At 39.1% G+C, this 15,438-nt stretch overlaps 1 protein-coding gene across 2 annotated transcripts; it reads left to right on the top strand.

The window, feature by feature from the left end:
• Positions 1-1,082: 1,082 nt before the first annotated feature.
• Positions 1,083-14,580, top strand: calcoco1a (calcium binding and coiled-coil domain 1a). 2 transcript variants are annotated; one of them, XM_061736110.1, is made up of 15 exons: positions 1,083-1,245; positions 3,392-3,556; positions 3,651-3,753; positions 5,656-5,858; positions 6,035-6,247; positions 6,461-6,609; positions 6,702-6,771; positions 6,890-7,045; positions 8,016-8,270; positions 8,423-8,548; positions 8,634-8,729; positions 9,484-9,571; positions 10,756-11,006; positions 11,264-11,355; positions 12,678-14,580. In XM_061736110.1, the coding sequence occupies exons 2-15, from the start codon at positions 3,425-3,427 to the stop codon at positions 12,703-12,705; spliced, it is 1,962 nt and encodes a 653-aa protein (XP_061592094.1). In that variant the 5' UTR covers positions 1,083-1,245; positions 3,392-3,424; the 3' UTR covers positions 12,706-14,580. The 2 variants fall into 2 exon arrangements, with proteins under 2 accessions (XP_061592094.1, XP_061592095.1); XM_061736111.1 differs by having other exon boundaries at positions 10,759-11,006.
• Positions 14,581-15,438: the final 858 nt, after the last annotated feature.

Consider the following 15,438-nt stretch of genomic DNA (forward strand, 5'->3'; position numbering starts at 1 on the left):
GTGTGTGTGTGTGTGTGTGTGTGTGTGTGTGTGTGTGTGTGTGTGGTTGGTTGGTTGGTTGCTGGAAACCAAAGCCTTGTGCTAAATATAATCCAATTTAGTTTTTCATTCACCGTTCCCTTAATAATAATGTTATTTCTCTTTCTTTATCATCTGATTTCATGACTGTGACCTCATTCTGTTTTTGTGAATTGCCTAATGCAATGCTGAGGCAATGTTTGTCTTTGTTTCTTCACTTTGCTATTTCACATCTGTTCCACAGATTCAGTAGGCCTACCTTTCCCATTATACTTAGAGAAAAAGAAAGGATCTGCTCTGTCTCGATAAGATCAGGAGCATCTTCTGCGGATTTGACGTTTAAAATGATAGGGCCTTCTTGTTATAGCCTGAATCTACAGCACTGACTTTTCAAAGATGGTTTACTGCCATCTGCTGTCTGGCCTCATAACACCACTTTGTTCTGAAAATTGTCAAGTTATTGGGCATTCCTGTGGATGAATCACAATGGGCCACTTCCAAAAAAGTAGGAAGACTGTTACTTGGATAAAACCCGAATTATGGACCTTGAACTTGCAACGTCAGCATGATCCCAAGTCCAATTTAATGAATAAGGTTAACATTTCTCGCTGAGACATCAATCTAGTCCTATTATAAATCACGTCTGGGCTGATTGCACTAAAATTAGAGTTACGTGTATCGTATCCATCAAACTGCAGTCTTGCATAACTCATCTGTGTGAGCCAACTAAATCAAGCCAACTATACGGTTCTATATAGCCAATATTTTTTGGGGACGGTTGTTTATTTTTTGCAGGTTTTGCTTTTCGTTTTGCAAACAAATGATACCCGTTTAATGTATCATTCGAGCCACCAGCGACGCTAAGAAACGATGTCCGATGCTGAAAACAACGAGCTGATGAGAAGCATCATATTACGTCCTCTGTCACTCTGCATGCATCATGGGAAATGTAGTTCTGCACATGACGTACTCGCTTCACTCTAGCGGCATGGAAAACAACATTTCCCACAATCCAACGCGGGAGCTGGAAGCTGTCGTGCATGTGTTTTGCTTTGGTTTTTTTGTTATTGTTTCGGGTTACTGGAGAAGCTGAGTGGGAAGAGGAAAGCACTGCTGTCCTGGTTGCTTTTTTCCTCGTTTTTTTTTTTTTTTTAAGGGACTGTAGATTCCCTAACTCTGCTAGAGAGACCTCTGTTATAACGCGTACAGAGAGGGAGGGCTGTTAAGGTAAGGGAGACTTCAAAGACTTGACGAGGCTGTGTGCGCAGATGTTTTTCGCCCTTTGTTTTGTTGTTAACAATGCTTGCATTGTTCATTCCTAAGTCAAATCACTTTTAACTGCACGTATATTTAACATGTACATGTTCAAGTCTGTATAAAATAGCACTGACTACATGATCGCTCTTAAACTTCATTCTCCACCTCAGTGTGTATGCGACATGTGCTGTATCGGGCCTCAAGCCTCTCCGTGAAATATGAACCCATAGGAAAATGCTATACATTTTTTGTACCTGATCTTTATTTTTCCTCTATATCTACAAACGCCACACACACACAGTTCTTTCATGCTCTTTTATTGAAATAGAAAACATAATCTCTATAATTAAGATTAATTATAACGGTACCTCCAAGTTAAATATAAGCAGTGGCGTCAATTCAGTGGAAGCTAAGGTATATGGCAAGGTTACGAGTCACAGAACTTAACTAGAGTATCAATCAACACGTCCAGCAAATACTCATCACAGAAGTCTGCTATGTAGCTGATCTGTGTAGTCAAGAAAATTTTAACTTTTTAAAATGCAGTCTCGTTCACTGCAAAAACTCAAAATCTTACCAGGAATATTTGTCTTATTTCTAGTTAAAATGTCTCATTTTTAGTCAAAAAATCTCATTACACTTAAAACAAGAGTCATCACCAGAAAAATAACTTGTTATTTGACCATTTTCACCTGTTTCAAGTAAATTTTCACTTGAAATTAGTAGAAAAATCTGCCAGTGGAACAAGATTTATCTTCTCATTACAAGCAAAACAATCTTGTTCCATTGGCAGATCTTTCTACTTATTTTAAGTGAAAATCTACTTGAAACAGGTGAAAATGGTTGTTTTTGAGTCTTGTCTTAAATGTAATGAGATTTAAAAAAAAAAAGAGACTAAAAATTAGACATTTTAACTAGAAATAAGACAAATATTCTTGTTAAGATTTTGAATTTTTGCAGTGTATAATAACTAGTGAAATCGAACATGTTGTTCTTATTTGCATTTGTAGTTATTCCATAAATGTATTTAAAAAAACAAACATTTACATTTAACCCTTGAAGCAAAGGTGTGGCGGCTGCCATACCTTGCCATACCCAATTGACGCCCCTGGATATAAGTTTGGGAAAATCACGTTTAATTCGTGATAACAGCGCAAGCAGGTTTCCTTTTGCACATCTTACATGATCAGTCTTTTGATAATCTGTGCTGGATTATTATGGGACATGGGTGAATTTCTGCTATTACCCTCGTAAGGCACACGTCATATATATACTGGAGGTCATATGTCAGTTTTTTAATAAATCATGCTCTCTAAGGGAGCACCTGCAGCAGCGATTCCACAATTCATGACAAGTCTCTGTGGAATTTGAGCTGCACACATGTTCAAGGCCGCAGACACCTTGTACTGTACATGGTTACATGTGATGAAGGACAATTGCAAACAATTTCTGTGATGCCCAAAATAGCCCCAGTGACAAACTTGTAATATGTCATGTTGCTCAAAGCCCAGGCTGTCACTGCAGTTTGGCTCTGGTTTCCTTTCCTTAAGTGTACACTCAGTCAAGCTATCTTGTTACACTAAATAAATATTCACAGACTACTGCCTTGCTCATGTTTGCTCACGTTTGCTACCAGCTGTCACCTCTATTTCACAATCAGCTCTTCAAGCTGAAAATGCTTTTTTCAGGGTTTCCGCAGGGTTTTAAAAAGTATTAAAAAGTGATAAATGAAAATTGCCAAATTTAAGGCCATTAAAAGTGTTTTATTTATTAAAATAATATTTTTTTTAAATTGGTATTATTTTTTACCTTTTACATTTTAAGCTGTCTATTTTATTGTCATTCAAGTGAAATAAATGTGAAACATCTGGTCAACATCAATGAGTCTATAAATCTGTTCTGTATAGTGTTCTATAGTTCAAAATCTGTATTAATGTTAAAAGGTCCGTGATTAACACTTAATGTTGTGACAGTTTTTAAAAAAAAATCTGAAGGTAGTGAAAAAGGTATTAAATTGGTATTAAATTTAACATAAGGAATGCTGTATAAACCCTGTTTTTTGTTTCTCGAATTGTTTCTCGAAACTCTTTGTAAATAATCTACAATTTTCTTGTAGGAGCAAAATAGCCCGCCTCTTCTTCGTGTTGCCATGGACAAGGCTTGGCAGGTGGAGTTTAGAAATGTGGGCAGCAGTTATTTCCCTCAGAGCAGAGTCGATTGTCACTACACATTAAGCTCACAGCACAGCTGGGCCAGCAATGATTGGATCGGGCTCTTCAAGGTACTGCTACCTTACCAATTGTCAGAAAAAGCAAATGAATAAAGAATGTATATGCAGCTACAAGATTACCATATGTGCATGTTTCCTTCCTTAGGTGGGATGGTCAACAGTGAAGGACTATGAAACCTTTGTTTGGGCCCTGGCACCAGCCGACTATCAAGAGGGCACAGATGTCAACTGCTGTGTGCATTTCCAGGGTATTCATGCTGACTTTGTTTGTTTGTTGTTAAACAGTAATTACTGTCCATACTTTGGCTGAATTCCTTCAACTGCAGAGTTGGGTACAGAAACCCACAGTAGGAAATTGGTATTTCTGAAGAATGGGTCGCTCTGTTGTGCACAGACAGCTAACTCACGTCCTGGATGCTCCTTTGCAGAAGACAAACGTCCTGCATGGCTTGGTCTCTAACACACAGTCTCTGTCTTAGTTTGAATTCATTTCTTTAGAAAGCAGAAGGCTGAGTAATGACGATGACAAAGACAATGGCTCAAAGCCTGTTCTGTTGACTGCTGCTGCTTGCTGGAAAATACAGAGTTCACTTTGTGCTGTCTGTCAGGGTCATTGATGAGGCTGATTGTCTGTGAGGGACACGTGCAGGTGTGGCATTGACCCTTTTGACGGTGATTTATCACTTCCTTCAGCATACTGTCAATGTCATTCCTCATAAGAAGAAGAGAGTAAACAAAGCAATCATTGAAGGCTCTTTATTGTAAAAGAAGATTGCTTTTGAGGTACCTTTAGCTGATGAGTAGAGCGCTTTTTTTGTGCCATTATTTAAGTCTGTTATCCAGCTAGATCCTTTACATGTGATAGGTACCAGAAATTCGGTGGATATTCATTTATTCATCTCAAAATAGCAATGATGATAATAATGTAGGTTACCTTAATTGGTTAGATGAGGTCACAAAAAAGATGCATGATGTAAAACATCATTAGTTCCAGTGTCGCTGTAAGAATGGAAATGGAAATTAAACTATGTTAAGTTAGATAAATGGTTTATCCAGATAATAAACTTGAAATCAGATGCAAGGTAATGCCAGTAATACATTTATTTAAAATAAAAACACAGAATTTAACATGATCTTGAGATCTCCGGTAGTGAATACATTTTGCCTTGCCTTCAGGTTTCAGAGGGGCAGCCTACAGTAGCTTGGTGATGCCTTTGTCCAAACTTTTAACTTTAGGCCAAATGATTTAGGAACCCACCTGTGTGAAAATGGCTGTCTAAACTGCACATTTAAACAACATGTCAGGATGCCGAGAAGTACATTTCTTAATAGCTGCGCTTTGGGTAAATAATTACCAGCTGAATAAAACTGAAAATGATAAACAAAGCCGCTTTTTTCTTGTTCTCTTTCATGAAACGACTTCAGTGCTGCCGCCACTGGCTGGTAGCGGTACTGCAATACTTCCCATAAGCGTATAATGATTTATATGAGAAGTGTTTAGGATTCTTTATTACTACATTATGCAACATTTGAGAAGTGTTTAGGATTCTTTATTACTACATTATGCAAAATTATTGAGTTAAAACTCGTATTTTATATTATGTTATCACTAGAAATGTAAACGGATTAATAGTTCTTTAAAATTTGAAAGATGTTTCAAACCTTTTTCTAGAAAAGCTGGAATATGAACATAAGACATAGCAAAATTTGAGAAAAATGTATAATAGTTTTTAAAAAATCATATTTTTTCTTTAATAATAACATTTTTTATGACAAAGAAAGATTCGTGTGAACCTAAAATAAATACCCCAAAAAGCACCTCTAATCAGTTTCATTAGTTTACAGCACATCCTTAACAGTGGGTCTTAAAGAGACTCCAAACTTTAACGTATAAAGTTTTGCTTTCTTTCACTAAGACAGATCCAAACCACAAATTTAGAACAGCATGGATCCATATTAATATAAGAAGTGTTAAGTTTAATTTGCCTGTATGCATTTCAGATTTGTCAGCCATTGAAAATATTGACTTCAGTTTTAAACTAAAAATACGACAATTTTCATTTTCAAATCATTGTAATTTGCTTTCAACACAATGTTCCTGCAATGTTCATTAATTAAGCATATCTCTCCCTTGGTTTTCACTATTCTAGCATCATACCTGCCCAAGCCCAGTTCCCAAGAGTATGAATTTGTATATATCGATGCTCAAGGGGACGTGTGCTCCCGCAGCGCCAAATTCGCTTTTTGTGCGCCAAAGCCACTTGAGGATCTGGTGACTCTTGAGGAAGAATCTCATGGAGGGGAAGAAGGCACAGATATGCTGCTAGTAGTTCCCAGGGCTGAACTGCTGCAGGTAAGCATTGGTAATAAATCAACAATAAAAAAGCTTCATAATATAGCATTTTAATATGTTTTCAATATTGTTTAATTAATGACTGTTTATAAAACACAAATTCTTTGAGATCAGTGCTGTTATTACTGCCTCATAAATACAAGAGCCCAGCCTAGTTGTTCCCATTTTCTTCTCAGAGTCGACTGCAGGAATGTTTGCAAGAGCATGCTGAGCTGTTGCAGGAGCTGGAGCGCATGAGCAAGGAACGAGAGGAGGAGAAGGAGGAGTACAAGAGGGCGAGGCAGGCCTGGGACAGGCAACGGAAAGGACTGGAACGCAATATCACCAGGCTGCAGGAAGATCTGAAGCACAGTCTTGACAAAATCGAGGAGATGGAGAAAAAGCAGGAGGTGGTGAAGCAAATGACGGGCCAAATCATTCGAGAGAGATTTGCCATTACCATTTCCATATTTTTCATCTGTGGTTTTATTCTCATAAAGTTTATGCTTTAACATTTTCCTTGATGTTCATTTCAATAGAAATTCAGGAAACGGTTTTAGTTATTACATTAAAAAAACTATGTATTATTAAAGATCCCCATAAAAATGCCTCTGGTCTGTTAGGAGGAGCTGGCTTTAGGAGAGTCACTTGCCCAGGAGAAAACTGCTTTAATGGATGCCAGGGAGGCAAGTGAAGTACGAATCCGAGAGCTAGAGGAGAACATCAAAACCTTGACACTGAGAGCTGTGGAAAGGGAGACGGACACAGAGAGGTTTGACCTTTTTTTCTCCCCCCCACCCCTTTAGTTTTATTGGGGTCTCATGAATAGTTTTGATTGCTCATAACTCAAATGTGTGTGTGCAGGATGAAGGAAAGAGCCAAAAGGGCAGGTGCTCTGAGAAAAGAGGAGGAGAGTGAGAGAAAGAGTCTGCAGGTAATTTAAGTACAAAATCAAGCTGTGTGACTTAGTCAAACTTTTGTCTGGTGTCTGTTCTTTCCTGTGATATCTCTGTTTGGCTTTTCCTTCCTGGGTGGTTTATTTCTCGTGTTAGATCAAGCTGGAACAGACAGAAGCGGAGCTCAGAAGTCTGTCTAAGGAGTTCCAGGGCCTGAGGAACTCCCTCGCACAGAGAGACACCAGCGTCCTGCAGCTACAGAACACCATCAGCACCCTCACACAGAAACTCACCACTGCTCACAGGAAGGAGGTACATATTTATTGGGCTTGATCATGTCACTATTTTGCACATTCAAGTGTTTTTTGGTTGTCTTAATCTGACATATAGATGTGTTTCTTCACGAGAACTAGGGGTGGGTATTGGGAAGGACCTCACGATACGATACGCATCACGATACTTGAGCCACGATACGATACACATTGCGATATCCCGATTATGCGATATCCCAATTATTATATTCTACATAGTTCACCGAAAAATTTAAAAATGCATTATATATATATGTACATCAGATGATAGTGATGGATCTTAAAATCCGAGTTGCACGTTCATCAGATTATAGTGACAATTCATGGGACAAACTGAGTCAAAACAATGTTTTATTATAACTATACAAGCTAAAGTTACAACATATTTGTATATGTTTTTCATATTATTTACATCATATGAAATTAACATTAAATTTAGTATGAGGTTGCTTTAATTATGTGGCAAATGATAATAAACACAAGAAAGATGGGTACTAAAACCAAGGACAGGCACAGTGATCAGTCAGTATACATATAAATCCATAAATAAATAAACCTCTGTCCATTATTTTTAATTTTTTAAGGACAGGCAATTGTGTTATATAAAAAATAAATTATAAAATGAAATAAAACGTGAAATAAAACCGGAGCTCAGTGCAGGGCCCTCCCAGGGTTGGTAGAGAGTGGCAATGCCCAGGACTGTCACTTAGGTAGGAGCACTGGGTGATATAATGGGAAAAAAATTGGAGATAAAAAATATTTATTAAAAAAAAAAAAAAAATCGATATTCAAATTTTGAATATCGATATTGAATCGGCTGGAAAAGTATCGCGATATATTGCCATATCGATATTTTTGCCCACCCCTAACGAGAACCATGCGTTAGCACGTCTTAAATGTTGATAACAGGCATTATGTAGCAAATGATCTACAGTAGCCGAAAACAAGCTTTCACGCTGATGTATCAACAGACGGAGAGTGAGGCATCCCTGAAAGAGATGCGGAGCCTGCGGGACCGTCTTCACACGGGCGAGCGGACCATCGAGGGCTTGAAGACTGACCTAAGTGCCATGATCGCCCAGAGGGATCACGGGCAGGCCGAGCTGCACCAGGCTCGTCTGCAGGCAGCCCAGCTCACCCTTCAGCTTGCAGATGCCAGCCTGGCCCTCAGAGAGGGAAGGGCCCAGTGGGCCCAGGAGAGGCAGAATTTCCAGCGCACTGCAGAGGTAATGCAATGCTCAGAATTTTAGTCATTGGAGAATTTTCCGAAAACATGAGTCAGTTTAGATTTAAAACGGCCCAGGTACTTCACTCTCTAAGGTGAATATGTTATATGCATATGAGAAAGTAGTTCAAAGTGTGTGTGTGTCCCACCTAGGTTAACCATGAGCGTTTGGAGAAACTCAACACAGAGATGCAGAAAATGGAGGAGAGGCTGCAGGAAGAAAGGATGGAGAAAGTGAAGCTTGAGGTTGAGCTTGGAAGAGAAAAAGATTGCAACAGGGTGGGAGAAAAATTGCATGTCTAGGTGCAAATGACGTGACAATATGCTTGCTATGATATGATATGACTTTATCCTGATGTTTCAGGTCCAGCTGAGTGAAACCCGCAGGGAACTGCAGGAGCTGAAAGCCAGCCTGAGGGTCGCCCAAAAAGAGAAGGAGCAGCTGCTTTCAGAGAAAAAGGTCAAGAACGGTGTTTAATCTGCTGCATAGTAAAAAGCTGATTCTGTTCTGACAGACATTTATTCAAAAAGGTGATAACTAGGATTTTTTGTGTGACTTGAGGCGTTCATGTAGTCAGGTGACCAGGCCATTGTTTAATTACAAATTTGGTACAAATTTAATTACAGTTCTAGTTCTTTCAAGCTTGTTTCTTTTTTCCTTTTTACCTCTTTCTTTTCTTTTTTTTTTGAATGGTTTTAATACCAAATTTATGTCCTAAAGCTACCTGATAAAACAACAAGTATACAGGGATTGTGAATGCCCCAGGTGTTGGGAATCTTCTCTCTGTTGTTGCCCTCTTGTTATAGTGCAATATAAATTGTTTATAGTGCAATATAAAATGGTGGATTTCAGGGCAGTCAACACCGTGGCTGTTAATGTGCCTGCAGAGTTTTCTGTTGGCTAACCAGCATCATATTTGTTAGCTAAAGGCAGCGTAGATAGTCAGAGTTTTTCAAAATCCAGCATAGTTGTAAGACAAAGACAGCCATAAAAAAGCCTGTGGCACAAAAAAAAAGTTCTCTCCAGGGATATTGATATTGTTATTTATGTGATAACAAATGGTGTGTTCCTGTGTTTATTGTGTAACAATTTTCATGGGGTTTTAGCTAAAAGAAATCAGACATCATAGGGGCTGGAAGTGAGATGGCTGATGAAGCCAAGGTGAAAGTTTTGGCCCTCATTAGTGGCGTGATACCTGTATTTTCCCCTACAGGAACTGATGGATTACATCTGTCAGCTGGAGCAGAAGATGGGAACCGTGGCTGGTGCCAGGTGGGACCCTGTCCCGATAGCCCCTTCAGGTAATTAAATACACATCAATCTATAGAATGTCAAATGTGAAGTAGGAATGGGCGATATTTTACCGTTCACGATATACCGTGAAAAAAATTCCCCACTGTAAGAATTTGTCATCTTGCGGTAAAAATGATAAATTCCCATTGATAACGTTTTTGTGTAAAGCTGATTTATGGTTCTGCGTTAAATCCACGCACAACGTACGTGTGAGGGAAGGAAGGAAGGAAGGAAGGAAGGAAGGAAGGAAGGAAGGAAGGAAGGAAGGAAGGAAGGAAGGAAGGAAGGAAGGAAGGAAGGAAGGAAGGAAGGAAGGAAGGAAGGAAGGAAGGAAGGAAGGAAGGAAGGAAGGAAGGAAGGAAGGAAGGAAGGAAGGAAGGAAGGAAGAAAGAAAGAAAGAAAAAAAGAAATGAGCCAGAAAGAAAGAAAGAAAGAAATGAGCCAGAAAGAAAGAAAGAAAAAAAGAAATGAGCCAGAAAGAAAGAAAGAAAGAAAGAAAGAAAGAAAGAAAGAAAGAAAGAAAGAAAGAAAGAAAGAAAGAAATAAAAAAATGAGCCAGAAAGAAAGAAAGAAAGAAAAAAATGAGCCAGAAAGAAAGAAAGAAAAAAAGAAATGAGCCAGAAAGAAAGAAAGAAAAAAAGAAATGAGCCAGAAAGAAAGAAATGAGCCAGAAAGAAAGAAAGAAAGAAAGAAAGAAAGAAAGAAAGAAAGAAAGAAAGAAAGAAAGAAAGAAAGAAAAAAAGAAATGAGCCAGAAAGAAAGAAAGAAAAAAAGAAATGAGCCAGAAAGAAAGAAAGAAAGAAAGAAAGAAAGAAAGAAAGAAAGAAAGAAAGAAAGAAAGAAAGAAAGAAAGAAAGAAAGAAAGAAAGAAAGAAAAAAGGATAAATTCCCGTTGATTACGTTTTTGTGTAACAAACATGGCGGATCTGAGAGCGAGATAGATTTATAGTTACAAAGGTGGAGTTGAATTGGTATTTTTTTTATCGTCATTTTTATCGTTATCGGGATAAATGCCAGAAATTATCGTGATACATTTTTTAGTCCATACCGCCCATCCCTAATGTGAAGAGTATAAGTTATCTACCATCACTGAAGAGCATCACTAAATATTGTACAGTGAGGTTTTGGTTTTCTAAGACTATAAGACTAGTGCTTCAAAGAAAATTGACCCCGTTTAAAAACACATTTCCAGCAGGGTTCTCTGGCAGCGTGTTATCTGACTCTGAGGATGAGAGTCCAGAAGCTTTGCAGATCCTCCGTCAACCAAGACCCGTCGGGCACTACAGCTTGTGTGAGCATAGCCAGCCTGACTCCTTGCTCCTCTCGACCCCCCCTGCCTCCCCGAAAGAGGTGGGCAGGAGAGCCGTGGTCATCAACCAGCCTGCGTCGCTCTCCCTGCCACACCAGACCAACACTGACACCCTGGAGCACAGTTCTGATTCGGTAAGGCACGCTGTCAGAGCCAGTCATCTTCACCACAGTGTGATTATATGAGATTGTGAAAATGAGCTATGTCTTTCTGCTGATAGGGATGCATAGCAGTTAAACACGAGCAGTGGGTCGTTCCATAAAGACATTATCTCATAGATACAATTAGGTCTCTAGTCTGCACGTTATTAGAGGGTAATAGGTGCTGGAGTTAAATGTCCGTGTGTGTCCGTGTGTGTCCGTGTGTGTGTGTGTTCTACTCTGGTATTTAGGAGGAAGACTCAGATCCCCTTCAGTGTGGAAAGAACAGCTCTGGAGAAGAAGCAGCACTATTGTTGCCGGAGCACTTGGATACTGTTCTCAGGTACAAATAATAATAATAATTATACAAATATTGTCTAGAATTGTAAAAACACTCACAGGAAGAGGGGCTTGGCCTTTATGCTCTAGTATTACAAGACCCGTCCCTTTAAAAGTGTCCTACATTTTAAATGTTACAATATTTACATATCAATTACATGTCTTTATGCAATAAATTATACGTGTTTACAGAAAAAAAGGAGGGAAAACTTACAGTTGCTCCAAAGGGAACACTTGTAATAGTAAAATTCTTTGTACATGCTGGTAGATCAATGTTATGTCAAAAGTAATAGTATACAGAAGATGGAGTCGTTTCTCTGCAGACCATGTTCATTTGTGTGGTGTTTGAAACCGCATGTTAACATTTGTTGAACTGGTTCAACCGCAGCTTCTCACACTGTTGCGTTACACAAAGCACATAACGTGATGATCTAACAGTTTCATAACCTGACAGCGTTATAGTCGCTGAAAGGCAGAAAGAGCGATTTGTCAGGACTCAAAAACATACTGAAGGATATTCCCCCCAATAAAAGGTGAAGCAGTACAAACAAGTGATGATTAGACGTTCAAAAGTGCAGATTTGTGTTACCGACGGCCTCTGAAAATTTCTTTGAGGCAGATATGCTTCTGTCATGCTGACTGGTTATAAAACTCCAGCAACATGTCATATTTTATGAGCTTGTGACTTGATTTGTGTGTACAGCATTACTCTGCAAAGTATCCAGAGAACAAAGCCGCCTAATAAATAAAGTGTTGTGAGAAACGTTGTAGTTTCCCCCAGCGATATACAGTAGACAAGTGAACACATGAAGTACCTATGAACTGAAAATACTTTAGCTCATTATGCTTAAAATCTGAACCAATGCGCCCCACCTGAGCAAACGTAATTAAATGTAGTTCTCCGGCCTCGCGGGGAAGTGGTTGCACGATTAATTCAAAGCTTGCAAATGCACACAGGCATATGCAAGCCATTATTTATGGTGACAGGGTGACTGTGGCAAGAAGATGGAAGTTTTGAATATGTGGTCGTAAAAGAAGTTGAGTCAGGGTGAAGCGGGGGAGTGTTTGAGACGGAGTTGGAGCATTTGAGGGGGGAGATGGGAGGACAAGGGGACAGACAAGTTGACAGCAAGCTGTAGCAATGATTTACCTGAGGGGTGTACCGCAGTCACAGGCCAATTTTCAGCATCATTAAGGCTTTTGCTCTCCCACTCACCCGCTCCTTCAATCTAGCTCTTCTTTCAACCAGAATGTGTGTTTGTTTCATTTTTTTTTTTCTTGTTTTCTTTTTTAAACAAACACATTCTGCTTTGTGTCCTCCTCCAGCGATCTGACCGACACCTCGCTATGGTAACCAGTCTAGCCACGACCACAGCGAGCGATCGAAACCGGGATTGGAGGACTGTGTTCAGCTTTGTATCCACCGGCGTCCAATAACAAGCACATTAACAGTTCACTGAAAACACAGACAAAATGTTATCACCATATTTGCCATCAACCTTCTCTTCTCTAAACAGTTTTGACAGTTTTGCCAGGTCAACACCAAGTTTATGACCGAAATAAGACTCACGAACAATCTGAAGCAGCAGGCTTTTAGGCATGGATGCTGGCATTTGAGGGTGTGCGTGCCGTAGCAGAATGATTTCTGTTGAATCATTGCTATGTCGAGAGCTTTACGATGGATGTTATGTCGTTTTTACGGCAATTGGGATTAGGAGTCATGACAGGCACTGTAATTATGATGTTTTGTGCAGGCCTGGCTTTACTGGAAATCATGGCAAAACTCGATTTCAGCTTTAAATTCTCCACTGCTGCTTTGGACACTTTTCATGGCGGCATAAAGCAACGATACAGCCACAAATGCTAAAATATATTGCAATAATGTAGGTATAGGACGTCGTATTTCTCCACCATTTACTCAGAACTAAGATTTGATATGCACTTTCTCGTACGCATTAGCAGTTGATCGTTGTCACGCAGATGCCGTTCGGGTGATTTAGCGAAGCTTTTTAAGATGGACAAGATTTTTAGTGAGACAGCTCATTGAGCTGATTGTCTATTAAGACAGAGGTAACATTCAACCTTTTTATATCAATAACTACATATCAACATTTCAAAACTAATGCTCACAAAGTTCTCTCTGTCAGTCCGCTTTTATTTGTTAATAAACCAGGCTTTTCTTTGTAGTTACGGATATTCACTAGATCATTTGAATATATTTACCATCAGCCTTTAATACAGTTTATATTGTACAGAGACCTTGATCCAGTCATGCAGTTCTAAAGTTGTGCCTAAACTAACCAAGTCAGATTCAAAGAATATCATATATATATATATATATATATATATATATATATATATATATATATATATATATATATATATATATATATATATATTATTTCACATCAGCATTTAGGTGTAGGTATTTTCCTCTACCCTCACGGCAATATACTGCCTAGTAAAAAGTTCTGCCTACCTTTTAATCAATACTGTATGCATTTTTCATGATTTTTCTATTTATAATTAACTTGAGTTATGCTGCAGTTAAACTATATTCAGGTTTAGGTTGAAATAGATGGTCATTTGGAGCAATGTAGCATAAAAAAAATTCATCTTTGCTTGGCTAAGAAAAATCGCTGAAGATATGTCGATCCTTAATTTTATCTGCTGTTTTGCACCCAGTTTTTACTATGAAAGAATTTTTAGATGAAACGTTGATATATCAATATTTAGTATGTTAGTCGCGTGCTTTCATCCCTATCCTAATTATAAGATGTGTGTGTGTTGTTTACTCATGTTTCATCTAACTTGGATGTTTTTAGTTTCGCCATTCAAACACTAACATAAAATCTGTTAAGATTTGAGTTATTTTGTTACAAGAAATTGGTGCTAATAGAATGAAATGATACCAGCTGGTTATGTTTGAGTTACATGTAAAACAAAAAAACAAACAAACAAAAAAGATAAGATTCTGAGATGCGTTCTCATGCTCAAAAGCACTAAATGTATTTTCTGTAGTGTTTGTTTGTAGTTGTATTCTGACTGAATGTCTTAAGGAAGTTTTTCGTTGTGTCCCCTGAGAGCTCTCCCCGTCACCGGGCAGGAGAGCTGCAGTGGTTCGTCTGAAGTTGTGTCTGAAGGTTATTATCCCATGCGTGCACCACCATGTTTTTCCTTCCAGTCATGTAACAGGGTTCGGTTGGGGTTTAAGCACAATAAAATGTATCTATCACTGGGCCTCCTGTGTCTTTTTCTGACCACAAATGATTGCAATATTTTCCTCCTCACGTGATATTTCACTTTTAATTAACCATCCAATGTGCACTCTGATTATAGCCTATATTCCCTTTTGGCTCATTGCCTGTATCATGTGCACTCCTCATTCTGGATTTGCTCTCCGCTCACCTTTTTCGCTCGCCTCCAGGCTGACCACCTCTTCTTGCGCCTCTCGACTCCTCTGACAGTCTCCTGCTCTCACTTTTAAGCTCTCCTTCTGCCCCCCCACTGTATTCCCTCCATCTTAAGAGTGGGGTGACGATAGCTAATTATAAAATCAATGATGCCGGGCTGCCTAGTTTACAGCCCCATCTAAAACGTTAACTGGGAAATCACTGTGGGATTGATGACTCCCTCACTCTTTATCTCTTTTAATTAGAAATGTAAAAGATATGAAGACCCAGAGGCCAGAACACATCTCCTAGTTTTTACGACCCCAACGCCTTTCTGCCCAGCTCTCGCTTCCCTTCCCCAAATCACCCCCCTCTACCTGGCCTTGTTTATTTCCTCTGCCTTCCTCCCGGCACACCTTCCACCTCTCCCCCACAGATACTTTTTCCCCGTTTCTTCATCACTTTTTCCATCACCCTCTCCATAAGACGGCTGGTCTGCCTCTCTGCACGTAGATGGGGAAAGGTGTTAAATTTATGGTCTTTGCACTTGAAAACGCTTCTCCTCCACCCCTCATCTCTCTCTTCTCTTCCTCAGACTGATTTCCAATTCCCCATGGATTGGCTGCATCTGTAACAAATTAAATCCATGTCTTTCTTTTTTGTTTGTTTGTTTGTGACCTAATCAGGAAGTGCAC

The sequence above is a fragment of the Cololabis saira genome, chromosome 12 (genome assembly GCF_033807715.1).
Source record: "Cololabis saira isolate AMF1-May2022 chromosome 12, fColSai1.1, whole genome shotgun sequence".
NCBI lineage: Eukaryota > Metazoa > Chordata > Actinopteri > Beloniformes > Belonidae > Cololabis > Cololabis saira.